At 38.2% G+C, this 23,346-nt stretch overlaps 1 protein-coding gene across 1 annotated transcript; it reads right to left on the minus strand.

Moving 5' to 3' along the window:
• On the minus strand, positions 16,742 to 17,509 carry LOC104763319. The gene is made up of 2 exons (XM_010486705.1): positions 17,210 to 17,509; positions 16,742 to 17,116 (listed from the first exon to the last, which is right to left on the minus strand). The coding sequence occupies exons 1-2, from the start codon at positions 17,507 to 17,509 to the stop codon at positions 16,742 to 16,744; spliced, it is 675 nt and encodes a 224-aa protein (XP_010485007.1).

The following is a 23,346-nucleotide window of genomic DNA, read 5'->3' on the forward strand; positions in this document are numbered from 1 at the left end:
AATTTATTGATTTGATATTCCATAATTTCTTGAAAAATTCCCTAGACCTAGCTTTTTAATCCCTTGAATTTATAACAGTTTTATTTTAATATTTTGCATTGCTTTTCTTATTTAAATCAACTTGTTTAGCGTAATCATAAAACTCTATAATTTATTGTGTAGTCTAGAGTCCTTGTGGAATTCGACCCCTAAGTATTACAGTGACCTCTTAATTTGAGAGAGTAGCTCTAGGGTTTAATTTGAGCATATCATTTCGCCAANCAAGAAGATAAAAAAATAATAATAATAAAAAAATAAAGCAAATCTCTAAGGAAGATTAAATAGAATAAGTCTGGGGGAGAGAAAGAGTACCACATGTGTTAAAGATATTGGCTTGCTTGTTATGGTATTGTACGGGAATGAGTCTAGAAGGTTCTTGACATTGATCAAATTGATGAGACCCACCGATGAAGGCTTAATGGAGGAAGTAGTGGAATTTGGTTTGAATTTGGGATGCTATGAATGTCAACGGAGAAGTACATGGTGGTTCGATTTGGATTTATCTGCTAAGCATATGGATTATGGTTTGGATGATCATGGCATTACTTTAAAAAGAAAATGAGTTCCTGCGTTTTCAAAGCTCTTTCACAGGTCTAAGTTTATGTTTTGCTTGAGGGCAAGCAAAGGCTAAGTCTGAGGGAGTTGATATATCATGGTTTTTAAGTGTTTTTAGCCACGATATAAGTCTTATTTATAGAGTCTTTTTGGTATTTTTAGAGTCTTTTGAGTCTTTATAGGATTTAGCATGGATGAGAGCATAATGAAGCTAAATAGGAGGATTTTGAGCACATTCAAGCATTGAGGCTGAGCTATGAAGTTGGGAGACAAGTTCAGAGACTTGCATCGGTCGATGCAAGTGATGGTGTCGATCGATACATCATCCAGCAGAAGAATTGGAAGTTTTCCCACAAGTTTTGAAGATTTACAAGCTGCCCCAAAGTCTTCCATATTTGCATTATTAGTCCGTGAATGTTTTTAGGAATATATATATATGATTTTTATGGTTATTGTTTAGACATAAGCTTTATTTTTCCTGCAACCTTTTGAGAGAAAAAATCCCTGAGAGATTTTAGAGAGTTTTTGGAGAGAAGAATCAAGACTCCTTCCAAAGAAGATTCATAACTCTTTTTCTACTTCTTTTAATCTCTTAATGCAATTTATTCAGAATATGATTTGTGTTTCATTGATTATGTCTGAGTAGATCTGCTTGTTAGGTTTAGGGTTTCTCATTTGGGATTTCATGGATTGTTAGATTGATTAATTGTTTGGATTCATTTTCTTTCTTGTTCTTCACCATAGGTTGTTCTTCATATTAATCCTTGATTGGCCATCTAGAATTAATAACTTAGGATTATTGATTGATATGAGAATATAATTGATTTTCCTAACAAAAACCTTTGGTGAGAAAAATACCTATTTACAAAGAGATTTGATTTAGGGATTTTGTGAACTTATCTAAACTTGATTTTATTGCTGGTTTTTAACTTAAATTTTGCAAGAGATTTGGATTTTCGGGTTTTAAAACTTAGATAATATTTGCAGTGAGAACTGATTTATTTTACAATTATGTTTAGAGTTCAAGAACGGTGCTTAATTATTGAATCCTGCTTGTTTAATTAATTGATCTGATTTTCCATGATTTCCTGAGAATTTCCCTAGGCCTAGCGTTTAATCTTTCTGAATTTACAACTCTTTTATTTTCTGTTTTTGTATTGCTATTTAAATTACAATTTTGGTTTAGCATAATAAAAAGATTATTAAATCTATTGTGTGATCTAGAGTCCTTGTGGATACGATCCCTAAGTACTACAATTGATCTCTTAATTTGAGAGAGTAGCTCAGGGTTAAATTTGAGCATATCAAATTTTGGCGCCGTTGCCGGGGACTCTTTGATCTACCATTAGATTTAAGTTTTTAATTTCGTCTAAACTTTTTATTTATTTATTACTTACACGTTTTTGTTTTTCTTCTCTTTGTTGTTTCAGGTGTATGCCTCCTAGACCTCACACAAGGAGCGACAAGGCTGATCCTACTGTGAATCTTTCAAACCAAGAGTTGGGAAAACTTGAGCGTGAGAACAGAAAAGCAGCCAAATCCTTGAAGATTATTAACACAATCATTCTGGATCGTGATGAGGATGGTGCTTTGAGAGATCAAGAGGGCCACTTGCACAATGAGCAGAGCCAAAAGCTTGATGTAGAGGGCAATGTGATTGCTGAACCAGTTGTCAATGAACAAGCTGTTGTCAACCAGCAAGCTGTTGCCGATGAGGAGGTTAACCTTGGTATCGATCGACACCACCTTGGTATCGATCGACACCCGCCTCCAGCAGACGTACGTGGAGCTGCCAACCACGCTAACAACCCGGTTCGAAGACAGGAGCAAAACCGGGATTTGATCAGGACTATTGCAGACTTCAACAGTGCTGATTTGATGTATGAAAACCACTCTGCAATTGAGCTGAAGCCTGCATACTTCTAGCTAGTTGGACAAAGACCCTTCTCTAACCTGCCAAATGAGAAGGCTCTGGACCATATTGAGCACTTTGAAGACTTGGTGACTAGTATCAAAGCCAATAGAGTGACTGAAGACTACATCTACTGCAAGCTTTTCCCATATTCACTTGCAGGAGAAGCATCCCAATGGTTGAAACAGTTGCCAGCTGGATCTTTGACATCTTGGCAACAAATCAAAGTGGTTTTTCTCAACTACTTCTATGATGATGCAATGTCAGATGAGCTAAGAGTCAAGCTGTCCTCCTTCAAACAGAGACCAGATGAGGCTTTCAAGGCAGCTTGGGTGAGATTCAAGGCCTATCAGAGGGACTGTCCACACCATGGTTTTTCAAGGGTGCAGCTGTTGAGCATATTTTTCACAGGAATTGACTAGGAATATCAGCTAGCTTTGGATGCTGCAAGCCATGGAAACTTCAAGACAAGATTTCCAGAAGATGTTGAAGCTTTGATTGAGAATTTGGCTTCCAGCAATAGCACTAAGAGAGCAGATACTGAAAGGAAGAGATTGCATGGAGGATTTGATTCAAACTAGCTAGCTTCTGTTAATGCTAAGCTTGATTTAGTTCATAATCTCCTGGTCGGTAAGAAATCAGTTCACTTTGCTGCTGAAGTTGAATCATTTGAGCCACAACCTGAGTCTGGGAATGAAGAAGCAGATGTCAACTTTGTATATGGGAATCAGGGTCAGAGATTCGGTAATCAGCAAAGCAACAAACCTTACAGTGGGAACTTTTCAGGGTACACTCCTAACCCAAATTACCAGAAGCAGCAACAAAACAATGGCTATACAAGAACCTATGGGAACTCATCTTATCAGTCTCCTCCTCCTAAGACTTCTTCTGAGAGTAGAATAGAGGCCATGCTTGATCAGCTTCTTCAGGGACAAGAGAATATGACAGTGACATTCAATGGAAAAATCGACAATGTCTACACTGAGCTGAATGGGAAGATAGATGCATTAAACAATCATGTCAAGAAGCTAGAGAATCAAGTTATTCAAACAGCTGGATCCGTCAAGAGGGAAGAGGGATTTCTTCCTCGAAGAACTGAATCAAACCCCAAGCATGCTTGCAATGCCATATCAGTGAGAGATGACGATGCTGGTACAATTGTTTCTGCAGAACAGGGAGAAAAATCGACCAAATTCTCGGATTCAGATGATGGTGTCGATTGACACCACCTGGGTGTCGGTCGACACCCTTCTCAGACAGAGTCGGAAAACACAAAATCTCAGGTTCCAGCAGTTGTTGAGTGTGTATACCAACCGAAGATTCCTTTTCCTAAGCCAAGAAGATCCAAGCAGGAGATTGAAGATGCTAGATTCAAGGCTATGATGGATAAGGTGATGTTAGAGATGCATTTGATTGATGCAGTAAAGCTTTCACCACCACTTAAGCGGTATGTGAAAAGAATTGTATCAAATGGTTTGAGCCCTGAAGAAGGAGCACTGCTTACCAAGGATGTAAGTGCGATTCTGTTGAACCTACCTGTTCAGAGGAAGAAGGAGAGAAAGCAGGAAGTGGTTGTCTCTAAGGAAGTGAGTGCAGTAATTCAGTGTAGGACTGCTGAGAAGTTACCATATCCTGGAAGCTTTGTACTTGATTGCTCTATCTCTACAGAACGGTTTGCTCACTCACTTTGTGATCTAGGCTTTAGTATCAACTTAATGCCACATTCTGTAGCTGTGAAACTTGGGATGACAGAATTCAAACCAACTAAGATATCTCTTATCTCAGCTGATAGATCCCAGATGATTCTTGAAGGTGTCTTAGAGGATATTCCAATTAAGATTGGAGATTTCATAATTCCCACTGACTTTGTGGTGTTAAAGTATGACAAAGAGCCTAGAGATCCTCTCATCTTAGGAAGATCTTTCTTGGCTACAGCTGGTGTCATCATTGATGTGCAGAAGGGAAACATAGCACTGAATGTGGAAGGCTTAAGTTTGAACTTTGAGATGGATAAGCTGAGAAGACCTTCTACTATTGATGGGCAAACATTTTCTGTTGAGAAAATTGCTGAGATAAGCTGCAAAGTTTCTGCTACACGAGCAACAGGCTCAATGTCGACCGACACCCTATCAGCATCGGTCGACACCCCTCCACAACCGAGCCCACACTTAATCAGAACTGAGAGCTCGCAAGACATCGTCTATGCTTTAAATCATAAAGTTGTTCCTAAACAGAAACCTCCCCATTCCACACTTTAGAGTCCTCAGGTAAGGTCAAGGTTTGCATCTTCTTCACCCAAACCCTCTCCTATCATCAATAAGAACTTCAAAGGTACAAAAATTGTTTCGCAGTTAACCAAGCCACGAGATTATCGTAGAGCGCTTGTTTCTTCTGTTGATGATTTTGCAGGCTATAAAAGAAGTAAACCCGGCCCTAAATCCTGCCCTGGTCCTGTTCCTCACATCTGTGGCAGACCTCATGCACCTAAAGCTTATACACCATCTTGGATGATGAGACATTCCTCTAGGCAGCATTCATTGCCACTTTCCGATCCACCGGACGCCTGAGCTTTAAAACAGTCAAGCTAATGACTGAAAACAAGCGCTTAGTGGGAGGCAAGCCGCTCATAGGTTTTTCTTTTCCACTTTGAGTCATTTTTATTTTTGCTTTGAGTCAGTTTGAATTTGTATTGAATTATGAACTATCTATCTATCATGCTGCTTTTAACTTGTGTTTCAGTGTTTCTTAATAGAATAATCATCCAAGGATTGACCCGACAACTCAACAACACAACTAAGTGCAACTAACAAGGAGTTTCGGCCAAAAACACCATTCATGATGAGTGTCGATCGACGCTAAAATGGTGTCGGTCGACACCGCTGGGTAACCCGAGAATCAGTTCATCTTTTCATTAAAATTTCTATACATTTTTGTTTCTTTTAGCTTTCCTCTTACTTGATAACACTGGGGACAGTGTTGTTTAAGTCTGGGGGAGGTTGTCTACTAACTACGTTTTCATTTTTGAGTTTCAGTTGTGTCAGTCAAAACCAAAAAGTTTGAGTCAAATTTTTCAAAATTTTCTTTTTGTCTTTGGGAATTATGATCTTGATTAATGATTTCTCTTATTTGGCTAACACTCTAATGATTATTTGTTAATGCTTGATCTCAGAACTGAAGCTTAGAAAGACTATGAACCTTATCAACAATCCCGAAAGCCCTTATTCAATGGATATTTGATTGATCTAAAGTTATCTCAACTTTTATCAGGATTTTAACCTGACTTAATCTCTTACTTTGGGGTTGGAAATCAGTGGACTAAACTTCTTCTTCGGATCATACAAGACTGTGCAATTTTTCAAAGTATGTCTCCCCTCTCTTTTCCCTTCAGTACTTTAAAAAGAAAGATAGAATAAAAGATGAGATGATTTTGATCAGTTTAAAGAGGTAGGTACATTACATGTGACCTCATTATTCTACTCTTGAGTCAAATGATTACACAAAGCTTGGAAGCGAGGGGTAGGTAAATTACCGATGATCCCGATATTCGCTTACACCTTTGCTTAAAAAAAAAGAATTTTTTTTTTTGGGAGAAATCAACTCCTTTGAAGTGAGAAAAGGGAGAGGAAAGGAGATGTATGAAGAATGTCTTGGCTTGAAGAGAGTCCATATGCCACTGATCGATACACCAAGGTAAGAACTCACCTGTACTTGCTTTAATTTATGTAATGAGATGACAATAGAGATTTCAGAGATTCTAAAGGATTGTGGGATTTGAGTAAGGAATGTTGATTCTTATCATGGTTAAGTATGAGAAGTAAGTTCTTGAGTCAAGTAAATGAAAAGTGCGAATAAGAATCATCATGCAGTTGAGTGAGTTCCCAGTTTTCAAACCTCTTTCACAGGTCTAAGCTTATGTTTTGCTTGAGGGCAAGCAAATGCTAAGTCTGGGGGAGTTGATATATCATGGTTTTTGTGGTTTTTAACCATGATATAAGGAGTCTTTTAGAGTCTTTTGATTTGTTTTCTAGGTTGTTTTTGTGTCATTACAGGTTTTCTAGGATTTTGGCACAGATAGAGCGAAATGGAGTAATTTGGACATTTTGGAGCATTTAATCCGGAGGAAACGAACTTGGAATCGATGAAGAGTGTTTGTGTCGATCGACACCACCTTGGTGTCGGTCGACACCCTGTTTTGTCTGCGAGAAAAGCCAAGTTTTGGAAGTTTTACAAATTCAGCCAAAGTTTTCCATATTTGCAACATAAGGACGTGTTTTAGGACATATTTATAGTGTTTTTGGGTTTTGTAAACCCTTAAGTTATTTTCTAACAAGTTTTACTTTCTGCAATCCTGTGAGATTTTGAGAGCTTTAGGGATAGGAGATCTGAACTGCTTTGAGAGAAGAATTCATAAACTCCCTCTTTTTCTCTTTTAATTTCAATTGCTTATTATTCAGAATTATGTTTTGTTCTTCATTGAATATGTCTGAGTAGTTTGCTTTTTAGGTTCAGGGTTTTTTACAGGGATTTTATGATTTATTAGATCTGTTTATTTAGGATTCATTATCTTTCTAGATCTACATCATAGGTTGTTCTTCATATTAATTCTTGATTGATCACCTAGAATTAATACCTTAGGAAAATAAATTGATATGAGAATATAATTGATTTTCCTGATTAAAACTTTTGATGAGCAAAATTACTTTTTGCAAAGAGATTTGATTTAGTAATTTTGTGAACTTATTTAAACCTGTTTTTAAAGCTGATTTTTAACTTAAGAATTTTGCAAAGAGATTTGGATTTTCTGGTTTTAAATTTAGATAATATTTGCAGTGAGAACTGATTTATTTTACAGAAGAGTTTAGAGTTCTAGATCTGATTTTTAATTGCTTAAATCCTAATTAATTTATTGATTTGATATTCCATAATTTCTTGAGAAATTCCCTAGACCTAGCTTTTTAATCCCTTGAATTTACAACAGTTTTATTTTAATATTTTGCATTGCTTTTCTTATTTAAATCAACTTGTTTAGCGTAATCATAAAACTCTATAATTTATTGTGTAGTCTAGAGTCCTTGTGGAATTCGACCCCTAAGTATTACAGTGACCTCTTAATTTGAGAGAGTAGCTCTAGGGTTTAATTTCACACAAAGCTTGGAAGCGAGGGGTAAGTAAATTACCGATGACCCCATTATTCGCCTCAACTTTGAGAAAAAAAGAAGAAGATAAAAAAAATAATAATAATAAAAAAATAAAGCAAATCTCTAAGTAAGATTAAATAGAATAAGTCTGGGGGAGAGAAAGAGTACCACATGTGCTAAAGATATTGGCTTGCTTGTTATGGTATTGTACGGGAATGAGTCTAGAAGGTTCTTGACATTGATCAAATTGATGAGACCCACCGATGAAGGCTTAATGGAGGAAGTAGTGGAATTTGGTTTGAATTTGGGATGCTATGAATGTCAACGGAGAAGTACATGGTGGTTCGATTTGGATTTATCTGCTAAGCATATGGATTATGGTTTGGATGATCATGGCATTACTTTAAAAAGAAAATGAGTTCCTGCGTTTTCAAAGCTCTTTCACAGGTCTAAGTTTATGTTTTGCTTGAGGGCAAGCAAAGGCTAAGTCTGAGGGAGTTGATATATCATGGTTTTTAAGTGTTTTTAGACACGATATAAGTCTTATTTATAGAGTCTTTTTGGTATTTTTAGAGTCTTTTGAGTCTTTATAGGATTTAGCATGGATGAGAGCATAATGAAGCTAAATAGGAGGATTTTGAGCACATTCAAGCATTGAGGCTGAGCTATGAAGTTGGGAGACAAGTTCAGAGACTTGCATCGGTCGATGCAAGTAATGGTGTCGATCGATACATCATCCAGCAGAAGAATTGGAAGTTTTCCCACAAGTTTTGAAGATTTACAAGCTGCCCCAAAGTCTTCCATATTTGCATTATTAGTCCCTGAACGTTTTTAGGAATATATATATATGATTTTTATGGTTATTGTTTAGACTTAAGCTTTATTTTTCCTGCAACCTTTTGAGAGAAAAAATCCCTGAGAGATTTTAGAGAGTTTTTGGAGAGAAGAATCAAGACTCCTTCCAAAGAAGATTCATAACTCCTTTTCTACTTCTTTTAATCTCTTAATGCAATTTATTCAGAATATGATTTGTGTTTCATTGATTATGTCTGAGTAGATCTGCTTGTTAGGTTTAGGGTTTCTCATTTGGGATTTCATGGATTGTTAGATTGATTAATTGTTTGGATTCATTTTCTTTCTTGTTCTTCACCATAGGTTGTTCTTCATATTAATCCTTGATTGGCCATCTAGAATTAATAACTTAGGATTATTGATTGATATGAGAATATAATTGATTTTCCTAACAAAAACCTTTGGTGAGCAAAATACCTATTTACAAAGAGATTTGATTTAGGGATTTTGTGAACTTATCTAAACTTGATTTTATTGCTGGTTTTTAACTTAAATTTTGCAAGAGATTTGGATTTTCGGGTTTTAAAACTTAGATAATATTTGCAGTGAGAACTGATTTATTTTACAATTGTGTTTAGAGTTCAAGAATGGTGCTTAATTATTGAATCCTGCTTGTTTAATTAATTGATCTGATTTTCCATGATTTCCTGAGAATTTCCCTAGGTCTAGCGTTTAATCTTTCTGAATTTACAACTCTTTTATTTTCTGTTTTTGTATTGCTATTTAAATTACAATTTTGGTTTAGCATAATTAAAAGATTATTAAATCTATTGTGTGATCTAGAGTCCTTGTGAATACGATCCCTAAGTACTACAATTGATCTCTTAATTTGAGAGAGTAGCTCAAGGTTAAATTTGAGCATATCAATCACCACCTAGTTCATCTTTAAGCTATGTGTTGTATCTGTCCATGACAGAAGATGCAAGTATGGTTTGGATATCTTGAAGGAGTGTCTTAACATTTCATAAGACTATGTTCCTTTATCGAGTTTTACTTTATTTTTCGTTTAGACATGTATGATGCTTGTGAACCTTTTTAGATTATTTTGGTACTTTTATGATGTTTAGCAGTGTCGCATGTTTTTATTAACACTTTGCTTTAACTATTATTGAACTTCACAAAGGAATATATGAAATTAAGGAAGGAGTCTGTGAATATTTAGGAAAGATTTCTTGAATTTTATGATAATTTGAGTTTCTTAACATTAGGATGTGCAGAGAAATGAAACAATTTCTCCTCACTAATGGGATAATCTTCTAATATTTGATACATTGAAGCAAAACACACATAAAAGAGATTTAGAAACACATTTATTTTAATTGAGTAAGAATTCATATATATTCAGGAATGAATATTTGATTTCATGATGGTATTCATAAAAATAATAGTTGAAATATTTACATCTTTAAACTGTTCATGTAAGTCTCACAATGGTTGAAAACAATTAAATGCCTAAAATTTGACACACCAAAGCAAAACACACAAATAAAAGATTTAGAAACACATTTACTTAAATTTATGAAAATTCAATAATATTCAGGAATGAATCCTTGAAATTGAGGATGGTGTTCATAAAAATAAGAGTTGAAAGATTTACATCTTTTAGGTGTTCATGCATAAGTCTTATAATGGTTTTGAAAATAACTCAATGCATAAATTTAATCATACTGGAGTAATCTGTGAGTCGGATGCTCCGTCGTGGAAAATGTGGTTCATCATCAACTTAATATGAAACACGTTAAAGATAGCACAAATTTCTCCAGCCAACACTAAGACAAAAGATACTACTATCTTATAAAGAAATTTCAAAGATATCACAAACATAATACTGGTTATTTAAGATTTTTTTTTTTTTTTTTTTTTGAACACACTGGTTATTTAAGATTAAACCACACAAATACTTCATAAAATCAGTTTAAGAAGATCTTCCTAATATTTACGTATCTCTTCCTAAATTTTCAACAATGCTTCATAAATTGAACTCATGGCTCATACCAACACCAATAATCGAAATCAAACACTTCGGAAATTGTTTCTATGAAATCTACGCATGCAATTAGCAACATATCTCGATGGAAAGGAGACAAAAAAATTTGAGGTGAACAACAAATGAATCAAAATCATAAGAAATTTCAGGAAGCAAAAAAAAAAAAAAAATCAATTATATTAACAAAACTGTATTGACTTAAGCCTATTCTAGTACAATCCCCGGAATCACCATTGGATCCAACAAAACCATTTGTTCTCTAATTTCCTGAACAATATCAATAATATATAAAGCATCTCTCTAATTCTCGACACAAACTTTTAACTACACAAAGAATAGCTTAGAACACATATTCAGATTATTATGACAAGTTCAAGCATTTCATATAAGTATCAAAAGTAGCATAAACCTGGGACTAGATAAATAAATAAAAGTTGCAATAGCAATCCAAAAATGAATTGAGTCGTTGTTGTTCTCTAAAACATAAAACATAAGAAGAAGAAACTAAAACCATAAATAGAAAAAGTAGAAGAAACAAACAAAATATTTCCTGTTCAATTCTCAGGAACTTCAACTTCACCATCTTGAATTTCTTGTTGAATATCCTTTGAATAGTACACCCAGCAAAAACAGAAGCCTCCAAGGTCTCCTCTCATTGTATCGCTGATGGTTCTGCACCTTTAACCTCTCTCTAATTCGACACATCTCTCTCACATACCACCACAACAAAGCTCTCAATTTCAGCTCTCACGGTGTTACACGCCTCCAATGTCCACCGCACGCCGCAGGCCGACGTTGTATATATCATAATTCCATTCTCTCTGCCATCAAACAATCTCACAGATTCCTCTGCTAATTTATAATCTAGTGATTTCAAAATCTCGTAATCGCTCATCGAATCTCTAAGGTTGGCTTTGGAATCAACGGAGAGGGAGGTGTGAGAGAGAACACAGTGATATTGTGCAATATCACGATTTTTTTTATATAATATATTATATCTTAAAAATATATAAATTTGTGCTAAATTTGGAATATTTAAGAGTTTTTGCTAATTTTGGAAGAAACACTTAAATTTGTGCTATTTTTGAGAATCTCCCTAAGATTTACGTCAAAAATGTATATTTACTTGTAATCATTTATGTAACTAAAAATTATATTTTATAATCAATTAACTAAATATTGTAATCAATTATTTATATTTATTTTACATGATAAAAAAGCCAATATATTAAAAATTAAAAAATATATATATCAAAATATAAATAACCATAATTTTAGATTTACTTTATAATTCTTTAAATTAATTCTTTAAATTTTGTATTTGAAATGAAAATTCTACATAAGTAAAACAGTTTCTAGAGCTTTGAGAGAGAGAAAGCATTATTAGGGTTTTTCCGGCAAGGACTTGCTTTCTCAGCGGCATTTGTTTGGCTCATCTTCCGGCATCGCTTGCTCTCTCAGAAGTGTTGGCTGGTTGAGCTTCCGACATCGACTAGCTACGTTTAGCAGTTGTGGTTGGCTTATCTCTCGAGAGCAAGAGACTCACTTTCTTGTCTCTTCGGCCTTTAGGTTCGGCTAATCTTTGCTGCTTATTATCTTTTTTGTTATGTTTCTTTTTTATATTTTGTCTAAAGTTCAACATAAAATCTCATATGGCGATAATATATGGGGCAGTTGATTTCAAAGTATTAAGGCTTGTGCTCTGCCGGAGGAATATTGAGCTTCAAATTAAAATTCTAAGTTAGAAGAAATCTCAAGATCTAACGAATCAATCAAGACTTGGAAGTTCAGAACAGCGTAAGAAGATCTGAATTCGATAAAAAAATATGATTTTATGGTATCGTAGAGAAGATTCTACAAAAAAAGAACTGAATGGTTTATCCTCAGTAGGAATCAGAGGACATCAGTTGCTGTTTTGAGAATCATTAATTTTTTATATGATTACCATACAATTCTGTCTTGTTTCCTTATTGCCAGCAAATTATGCAAACCGGCGGTAACCAAGATGGTGATGACAAGCTGGAATCATGTCGATGAAATTAGATGATAAAATAGTCATCTATGCGGTATGCTTCCACATTTAGAGGCGTGTCATCGTGCATTTTAGTTATCTGAGCTTAAGGGTTTTCCTTATTGGACTTAGCTTTTATTTTAAAGTCCAGTTGAAAATAATGGCCCATGTTTGGCTTGGTATACTCATAAGTCATAACCAAGCATTGTATCTCCTAGATATTGGTTGGGAAAACCTACTATATTCAAAGACTCAAGGAGTCTTAGGCTTTCGTGATCTCTTCAAATTTAATGGCACCCTTCTTGCAAAACAAGCAAGGTGTATTATTCGACATCCTAACAAATTTAAATGCAAAACTGAGACGTTACCAATCTTACGGATGGTCATCAATTTTAACTGGTCTTGAAATAATTAAAAAGGGTACTTGATATCAAGTTGGTGACAGGGAGTCCATAAATATCAACATAGCTGACTTGGTTCCATGCCATCCCGCACGACCTTTGAATTTTGTTTCCCCAAACCCAGATACAAACATGAGTACTTTAATATCCAACACTGGCTCATACCACTAGTGGAATAACTCCATGCTAACAAATATAATGTAAGAGCTGAATGGCATAATATTATTGATGAGTAGAGTAGATACTATATATACAAGAGTGTACAAGCTAACTATAGGAAGTTAATATCCTACAGAGTAAATGAGAGATTGACAAGAATAAGTGAGTAGCGTAATCAAAGGGATTATATGATTTGATTCTTCTGTAATACGCCCCCTCAAGATGGAGGGAGACTTCGAACTCCAATCTTGTGACGCCCGTTGAAAACTTGTTCTCGACGAAGGCTTAGTGAGAGTATCAGCTAGTTGATCTTGTGTCGAGACATGGGAGACATGAAGTATGCCCGCCTGAATTTGTTGACAAATAAAGTGATAGTCCAAAGAAAGATTTTTCATTCAGGAGTGAAAAACTGGGTTTGCACAGAGGTATGTGGCACCTATATTGTCACAGAAGATTACAGGAGCAGTAGGCAATCAGACACCAAGTTCGGTGAGAAGAGAACATAGCCACCGAATCTCGGAGGCGGTGTTTGCAACGGCGCGGTATTCAGCTTCAGTGGAGGATCGAGTGACACCGCGTTGCTTCTTCGAGGACCATGAGACAGGGTTGCGACCCAATTAGACAACATAGGAATTGGTAGAGACAAAATCATTGATATCACCAGCCCAATCAGCATCTGAGTATGCTTGAAGAGAAACTGTAGAGTTTAAATGAAAGAAAATACCATGAGTTAGAGTCTCTGCGAGATACCTTAACACTCATTTCGCTGCTTGCCAGTGCTCAACAGTTGGACGATGCATAAACTGTGACAGACGGTTGACCACATATGCTATATCCGGTCTAGTGAAAGATAGGTATTGCAGACTCCCAATGATAGAACGATACGGTTTGGCATCATCAAGAGGAGTTCCTCCATGTAGAGTGAGTTTCGGAGAGACAAGGAGGGGTGTAGCAACAGGATCATCAGACATGTTGTGTGTAGCGAGTAGATCAACAATATATTTCCGTTGCATAAGATGTAAACCAGCTTTAGTGCGTGTGGCTTCGATACCCAGAAAATAGCTCAGATCAGTTGGATCTTTAATCGAGAAATGAGTGGCAAATGATTGAAGCACTTGCTCAACAAGCTTGGGGTCATTACCTGTGACCAGAATATCGTCCCCATTAACCAGAACATAAGTAAATGTTTGGCTGTGCATCGAATAAACAAAGAAGTATCCGCAAGAGAGTTGGTAAAACCTGTTTGAAGAAGATGATGTTTGAGAGAAAGATACCAGGCACGGGGAGCTTGTTTGAGACCATAGATTGGTTTTTTCAGGCGGCAAACATAGTCAGGACGATCTTTGTCAATAAATCCTTGTGGTTGAGCCATATACACCTCTTCAGTTGACTCTCCTTGTAGAAACGCATTGTTAACATCCAATTGCTTAATAGGCCAATAGTGGGCAACTACAACTTCAAGAACCAACCGTATCATTGTAGATTTAATTACCGGACTAAAAGTCTCTGCATAATCAACTCCATATTTCTGATGAAACCCCTTTGCAACCAATCGCGACTTGTACTGATTCAATTGACCCTTTGGTTGATACTTTGTGGTAAAGACCCATCGACATCCAATGACATTTTGTGTGGTATTGGGAGGAACTAAATCCCAAGTTTGATGAAGACGTTAAGCATTATATTCCACAGACATCGATCGACGCCACTTCTTATCCTTCAAAGCATGTGTTGCAGTCGACGGTTCTCGAGATTGTCTCAGACCTGAAACATGTAGATTCAATTTTCGTTTTGGTTTTGTGATGTTATTTTTGGCTCTTCTTTGCATTTTGTGGATATTAGCAGGTGGTTCACGAGGTGGAGATTGTCGTGGTTGGTGTGGAGTGGTTATTCGGGTGGTTGCAGACGACGAGTCTGAGGAATCTGGGTTTACGGAGGTGGAGGAAATTAGTTGGGTCTGATTCGTGGGTGTCGAATCATTAGGGGTATGAGCAGTGGGCTCATTGGAAGATTGGGCTTGTTGGGCCGGAGATTGAGGCCCATGTGTATTTGGAGCTGTGGGCTTAGATATCGGAGAAGAGAAAGAAGAATGCGAAGAGGAAGAAGGCAATACCTGGGACGACAAAGGAGGCGGCAGAGCAAGGTGAAGACCGGTTCCAAGAATTCCACTTGACGGTGATACGGAGAGAGGAACCACCGTGGGTAACGAATTAGAGACCAGAGAGATGTCGACATCTTCAACAGACGGTGAAACACCAGCAGGAGCAAAAGGAAATTGAGTCTCATCAAAGCGAACATGTTGAGACGTATAAATACGACCAGTGGGGATGTGCAGGCAATAATACGCGCTCTGCGTTAGTGAGTAACCGAGAAAGGCACACGATTTGGAGCGACTGTCAAGTTTATGTTGAGCATACGGTTGAAGCCACGAAAAGCAAAGGCATCCAAAAATCTCCAGGTTATCATAACTTGGATGGGTTTAAAAAAGCTTATAGAACGGTGACTGGTTGGAGAGAACCGGCGTCGGCAACAGATTAATCAGATACACTATAGTGCTAAACGCATAAGGCCAAAACTCCTTTGGAACAGATGTCGTCGATAAGAGGGTAAGAGCAGTTTCAACAACATGACGGTGCTTTAGCTCAGAGATGCCATTGTGTTCAGGTGTATGTGGAGGAGACGTCAAATGGGAGATACCATGGAGAGCAAGATAGTCTCGAAGAGCCAAGTACTCAACGCCATTATCAGAAAACAGGGTACCCAACTTTTGCTGAAACCGGTTTTCAACCAAAGGTTTGTAGGCAGTGAAAATAGCTTTGACATCAGATTTTCTTTTCATTGGATCCAGCCATGTATAACGTGTATAATGATCGACAAGTAGTAGATAATACTTGTAGTTATCGTGTGAGTAGATTGGTGACGTCCAAACATCAGAGTAAACATATTGGAGAGGATGAGTAGAGACAATAGTGTTATGAGAAAACAGTAGTTTGTGGCTTTTATTAAGAAGACAGTCGGAGCATGAAAACAACTTAGAAGAGGAACTCCAAACTGGAATAGTAAACTTAGAAAACAGAGTGTTTAAAACGGAGGTAGATGGATGACCAAGTCGTGAATGCCACACAGGAAGTGAAGCTTTTGAAAGAGTATAAGTGGAGAGAGCCTGGACTTGTGACGGAGAGACTGGCCAAACATAGAGATCATTACTGGTCTTGTCGTGAAGAAGTGGAATTCCCGTTGCCAGATCCTTCACCTGAAAGAAAGCAGGGAAGAATTCAATGGAGACTTGGTTAGTGTTGCATATGCGATAAACAGAGATAAGATTTCGATGAATATCAAGGACACATAAAATTTTATGTAATTTGAGGTCACAAGTTTGAGAGGGAAGAAGACTTGAACCAATATGAGAGATGTGTATAGGAGATCCACTGGCAACAACAACATCATCACCACCAGTGTACGGCTCATGGAGAGACATAGAGTTGAGATCAGACGTCATATGGTGAGTGGCACCACTGTCAAGAATCCACTGGTTTGGATCATAGGACGAGCCAAGAGCAAGGTTAGCTCGGGGCTGCCATGGTCGAAAAGGGCTAGACTGGTAGGGTGAATGCGTCAGAGAGCGAGTGCGAAATTGGGGGCACCATCGAGCACTATGACCGTGTGTGTTGCAGATCTGACACCGTCCTAAGTAAGGCCTGTGTCCACGATGCTCATCGGAACAAACCAGTCTGAATATTGATAGTTGGAGGAGGTTCCGTATGAGTTATTGTTATTGTTGTAGTGTTTCTTACCATTGTTGTAATGGCCACCACGATGAGAAGCATTGTTGCGTTGAGTGGCAAGATTAGCAGAAACAGGAAACGTTGAGGAAGCAGCTTTAGAGAGAATCTTTGCCTCTTGATTGAGAAGACGTTCGTGAATGTATGTTAATGTGGGTGGTACATCACGTCCTTCAATTTGATCAGCAACAAGGCGATATTCATCAGGAAGTCCTTCAAGATTATAGTCAACCTGTTCTTCATGGGCAACCGGCTTGCCAAGGGTAGCAAGAGTGTCAAACTAAGTTGTGAAACCTTGAATAAGCTCATCAATTGTCTTGCTGCCTTTCGTCCAATGCTTGAGTTGATCACGTAATGGTTTGATATGTTGAACAGTAAGAGACATCGATCCAAGCAAAGCACTATAAATGAGATTGTCTTGTCGTTGCCATGTAACGAAGTCAGGATTTGGAGTTGTGACATTGTTGTTGGTGACTTGAGGAGATGGAGCCACCGTTGATCCATCAAGATGACCAAGAAGGCCATGACCATCAACAAGAGCATGAACTTGGAGTTTCCACATGAGATAATTTGTTGGTGTGAGCTTGGTGACATTAGTCATAATGAGATGGAGAAGAGTTTGATTGTTTGTGATGATGGTGTTGACAGTGGGATTATTTGGAAGAGCAGCCATGATGGCAAGGAAAAACGGATGAATAAAGAAAAAATTTAGGTTATGGATCGTAATGCTCTGATACCATGTAAGAGCTGAATGTCATAATATTATTGATAAGTAGAGTAGATACAATATATACAAGAGTGTACAAGCTAACTATAGGAAGTCAATATTCTACAGAGTAAATGAGAGATTGACAAGAATAAGTGAATAGCGTAATCAAAGGGATTATATGATTTGATTCTTCTGTAATATATAACCCCTGAAGATCGTACAGTCCTAAAATAAATTTATCTCCCACAATAGGTCACTATGGATCATCTAATTTGGCATTACAGTAAGCATGGGAATACACTTTTTGTTCAGGATATTGGTTTCTCAACTCATGATCCAACACAACTTGACCTTGGATCTTTTCCTCCCCATGGTTCTATCTCTGTGAAAACAGATATATGGAAATTACCAATAATCCCAATAATTAAACATTTTCTATGGTGTGTTTTATCTATAGCCTTGAGTACTAGAGTTATGTATTTAAACCCACTTTGCCAACTTTGTGGTTGGTCGGAGAAAATAATCAATCACTGTTTATTTCTATGCCCATTTTTTGTTTTGATGTGGCGTCTTCCAAGTATACCTCTGACAATCTTTCAGCTTTCATCGGAAGATATCGAAAAAAATATTTCACATATTTTAACACTTCAACGTATCAATGGAGTCTCTATTGAACACAAGTTACTACCTTCTTGGCTTCTATGACAAATTTGGCGAGAAAGAAATAATCTTGTTTTTAATAATACCAGAATCAATCATTCACGAGTTGCTATGCAACTGAAAGTCGATGTAAAGAAGTGGTTAGAGGTCAATGCGAACCATCAATCTTGTGCTGGCGAGAATGACATCCGCACAACTAGTTCGTCCACTTGGTTATGCCCTCTTTTACTATATTTAAAATATAATTTTGATGCAAGTTTTGATGTTAATACAAATCTAACATTTGGTGGTTGGGTCATACAAGATCCTGAAGGTACTGCAAAGGCTTGGGGTTCGTCCAATCTTAACATCACAAGATTACCTTTGGAGGCAGAAGCGCTGGCCCTACTTTCGGTAATGCAACAAGTGTGGATTCGAAGAAAATTACTTAATTTTAATTAATAATTTAAATATGATGGCTGAATCGAGAGGCTAGGCCTGTTCGTGTGAGACGGCCAAATCCACGCTATAAGGATTAGTTGGCTTAAGTCAATTTCATAGTTTTGGTTTTGTTCCTTTTATTTTCAGTTTGATTTTGGAAGTTTTATATATTTTAACATTTATTGTTCTTAGGTGTTTTTCTATATATTTTGGAAGAGAACCAAAGATATAATAAGATTGGATTATGGAGAATTCTTGTGTTGATTGTTCTTTAAGCTTCTGATTGGAACCTTATCAATTGGTATCAAAGCTTGTATCTTGCTTGAATCGGACCACTGTGGTATCAAGCATGAGCAACAAAGAAAGGATTGAGGATCTGGAACCCAACTTTGTTGAACTAAAGGAGGAAGTGCAGCAGATGAGCCAAGGGTTTGTTGGCAAGTTTGAGGCGATGGAGGCTGCAATTACCAAGCTGACGGAGGTGTTGACGACTAGTCATGACGGAGATGGTAGCACCACACGACCAACCATGAGGAGTGGTGGGCGTGACCAACAACTCCAAGCTATTAATCGCGGAGATGTGATGAACCCGTTCGCCGGAGGGAGGGTCGTGAAATTAGAATTTCCACGTTTCAACGGAGGTGATCCAACAACTTGGTTAAGCAAAGTCAAACAATATTTTAACTACAACAACACTCCAGGGGAGCAGAAGGTCGGGTTTGCTTCATATCATCTAGAAGATGAGGCTAATGAAATGTGGCAAGCAACAGCTAAGGCGTTACGTGAGGATGCGGTCACCGTAAATTGGCAAGTTTTTGAGCAGGAACTATGGGTACGTTTTGGACTTGCTGAAGGGGAAGATTTTGATGAAGCCTTGTCAAAAATACAACAAACGGAAGCTCTACATGAGTATCAAAGAGAGTTTGAGCGACTGCAGAATAAGGTCGAAGGGTGGACACAGAAGGCATTGATTGGAACGTATGTGGGTGGACTTGACCCTACTATCGCAGATAGCGTGAGAATGTTTAGGCCTAAGACGCTAAAAGAAGTCTTAAACTTGGCAAGAATGAAGGATGAACAGCTTCAACGCCAACAAAGGAAGACAAGTTACAAAAGGCCGATGCAAAATCATTCACACCAATGACAACTAACCAAACAAGCCAGTATAAGGAGCCTGAACCATCATTAAAGGAGGCTGTTTCGCAAACTCCAAGATGGTTGAGTTGGGATGAGCTTAAAAGGAAGAGGAGTTTGGGATTGTGTTTTAGTTGTGATGAGAAATTCATACCGGGACACAAGTGCAAGCAACCTCAGTTATTCATCATGGAGGGTGAGAACGATGAGGAAGAGGAGGGTGATCGAGAGGAAACAAGAGAAGAGACACCTGAAATCTCTGTTTATGCGCTAACAGGATGGAGCGCACCACAAACTATTCAACTTGGAACAATGATTGGAAGACGTTCTTTGACGGCACTAGTTGATAGTGGGTCTACGCACAATTTTGTGAGTGAAAAAGCTGCTCGTGACTTGAAGCTTAAGGTGACGCCCATAAACCCTTTTACGGTGAAGGTTGCCGATGGAAATTCATTACAATGTCATGGGAAGTTTGAGGGGGTGAATGTATTGGTAGGATAGGTCAAATTCACAATGACGTTGTATGCACTACCTTTGGCAGGGCTGGATGTTGTGTTGGGAGTGCAATGGCTAGGAAGTTTAGGTCCCATTGTGTGTGATTGGAAGGCACAAACCATAGAGTTCACGTGGGAAGGTGGAAAACATAAACTTGTGGGATTCCAGCCACACTTGCAAGTCGCAGAGCTGCAAGAGGTGGAGAAGGAAGCTCGTCAAAGGCAAGCTATGTTTGCAATCCAAGTTAGCCAAGAAACAGAGATGTCATTGGCCATTTCTAACGATATACGACCGTTGCTACAAGAATATGATGACCTGTTCCAAACACCAAAAAAGTTACCTCCACCTAGATCGATTGAACACCATATTCCACTAAGAGAAGGAACATATCCGGTAAATGTATGACCATATAGGTATGCTCATTTTCAAAAGGACGAAATTGAAAGGCAAGTCAATGAGATGTTAAAAGTAGGGATCATTTGTACAAGCTCGAGCCCTTTCTCGTCACCAGTTTTGCAAGTGAAAAAGAAAGATGGTACATGGAGGTTTTATACCGATTATAGAGCGTTGAACTCCATAACGATTAAGGATCGGTTTCCAATTCCTACGGTAGATGATATGTTGGATGAGCTACACGGAGCCGTTTATTTTACTAAGTTGGAATTAACCGCAGGATACCATTAACTGAGAATGCATCATGAGGATATTGCAAAGACAGCTTTTCGAACGCATAATGGGCATTATGAGTATTTGGAAATGTCGTTCGGATTGTGTAACGCACCTTCTATGTTTCAGGCTCTTATGAACGACATTTTCCGTCCAATTCTACGACAATTCGTCCTTGTCTTCTTTGATGACATTCTCGTTGATAGTTCAAGTTGGGAGGAGCATCTTGGTCATCTTGAGAAGGTTTTCTCGATATTACGACAACATCAACTAGTAGTTAAGCTTAAAAAGTGTGTGTTTGTCAGATCGAATTAGAGTATTTGGGACACATAATTTCAGGACAAGGCGTCAAGGTAGACCAAACCAAGATCCAAGCAATGACAGATTGGCCGGTTCCTACAACGGTCACTGAACTCCGTGGATTTCTAGGATTAACAGGGTATTACCGCAAATTTGTCAAAGATTATGGGGTTATTGCGAGACCATTAACAAACCTACTGCGTAAGGGGGTATTATATGGAGTGTAGAGGCGAAAACGGCTTTCAACGCCTTGAAGACAGCCCTTACGTCCACACCAACATTAGCATTGCCTGACTTCAACCAATATTTTGTCATTCAAACAGATGCCTCGGGAGATGGAATTGGAGCAGTGTTGTCACAAGATGAGCGTCCAATTGCCTATATGAGTAGATCATTAGGAGTTACAAAAAGGTCATGGTCGACATATGCCTGAGAGATGCTCGCAATTGTAATTGCGGTTCGTACGTGGAGACTTTATTTGTTAGGGAGACGGTTTCTCATTCAGATGGATCAAAGTAGTTTGCGCTATCTTCTGGAACAACGCATCTTAACGCCAAAACAACAAAAGTGGATGGGGAAACTAGTGGGTTATGACTATGAGATCACTACAAACCAGGCCGCACCAACACAGCAGCGGATGCCTTGTCCCGTTTCGTCGGAATTCCAATCCTTAATGCAGTTTTTGTCCAACACACCACGCTATGGGATGATATACGTGCAGAGTATAAAGAGAACATATATATGCAACGGATTGGTAAATTGGCAACTTCGAATCCCGGAAATCCATACTCATGGAGAAACAACCTAGTGAGTTACAAGAATTGGGTGGTAATACTACCATCTTCTCCCATGATTACACAACTTTTAAAAGAACACCATGATACGCCCGTAGGTGGTCATTCTGGAGTTCTTCGGACTTATAGGCGGTTGGCAAGACAATTTTACTGGCCATCCATGCATCGAATAATTAAGGAGTATGTTGCTGGGTGTGATGTATGTCAGCGAGCCGTTGCCAATACCGAACCGGATTTGGGAGGATGTATCGATGGACTTTATCGAGGGGTTACCGCGATCGGATGGAAACACCACTATTATGGTGGTTGTGGATTGGTTATCAAAGTCAGCACACTTATTGCCCTTATCGCATCCATACACGGCAAAGATGGTGGCTAATAAATTTGTGGATAACATTGTGAAACTACATGGAATGCCACAATCGATAGTAAGTGATCGTGACCCTATTTTTGTGAGTTTGTTTTGGCGAGAATTTTGGAAATTGGCAGGAACTCAACTACGTATGTCTTCGGCCTATCATGGTTAGATGGAAGTTGTTAATCGATGCATCGAACAGTTTCTGTGATGTTTTGTACAAAACTGACCAAAGCAATGGAGTTCGCTGTTGCCATGAGATGAATTTTGGTATAACACAACCTATCACTCCTCTACGGGAATGACTCCGTTTCAAGCCTTGTACGGGAGAGAGCCACCAGCGATTCCATCATACGAAATGGGATCTTCCACCCTTGCTGAGGTTGATGAACAACTAGCAAACCGAGATGAGTTGTTAGATGAGCTTAAAAACAATCTCTAGTGTGCTAACAACATGGCAAAACAATTATTTGATGCAAAATGGAGAGATATTAATCTAGAGTGCGGTAGTTTGGTGTATCTTCGACTCCAACCCTATCGACAACGTTCTGTGTTACGGCACTTCGCAGAAGTTAGCTCACAAATACTTTGGCCCGTTTCAGGTAGAATCTAAAGTCGGGGAGGTCGCGTATTGCCTTGCCTTACCACAAGGGTCTCGTATTCATCCGGTGTTCCATGTCTCGTTGTTAAAACCACACAACGCCAACTACTGGTGAACTTCCGCCGTTAAGAGAGAATGGGTACTTGCATTTACAACCTGAGATAGCGATTCGGAGGAGACAAGTCTCAGCTGGTAATAAGACACGGTATGAGTTGCTGATCAAATGGAAAGGACTTACTGATGAAAATGCTACATGGGAAGATGAGAAGCAGATCACAGAAAGTTTTCCAGAGTTTGTTATGAACCTTGAGGACAAGGTTGTTGTTCGAGAGAGGGGTATAGATGGGCTGAATCGAGAGGCTAGGCCTGTTTTTGT

The sequence above is a fragment of the Camelina sativa genome, chromosome 18 (genome assembly GCF_000633955.1).
Source record: "Camelina sativa cultivar DH55 chromosome 18, Cs, whole genome shotgun sequence".
NCBI lineage: Eukaryota > Viridiplantae > Streptophyta > Magnoliopsida > Brassicales > Brassicaceae > Camelina > Camelina sativa.

What these genes read in the sequence shown, in the direction of transcription:
- LOC104763319 (XM_010486705.1), bottom strand. Translation starts at nt 17,509, where the DNA reads ATGGCTGCTCTTCCAAATAATCCCACTGTCAACACCATCATCACAAAC. An exon ending in TTGGATCGATGTCTCTTACT is followed by an intron (nt 17,117 to 17,209) that starts GTTCAACATATC and finishes TTCACAACTTAG; the next exon opens with TTTGACACTCTTGCTACCCT.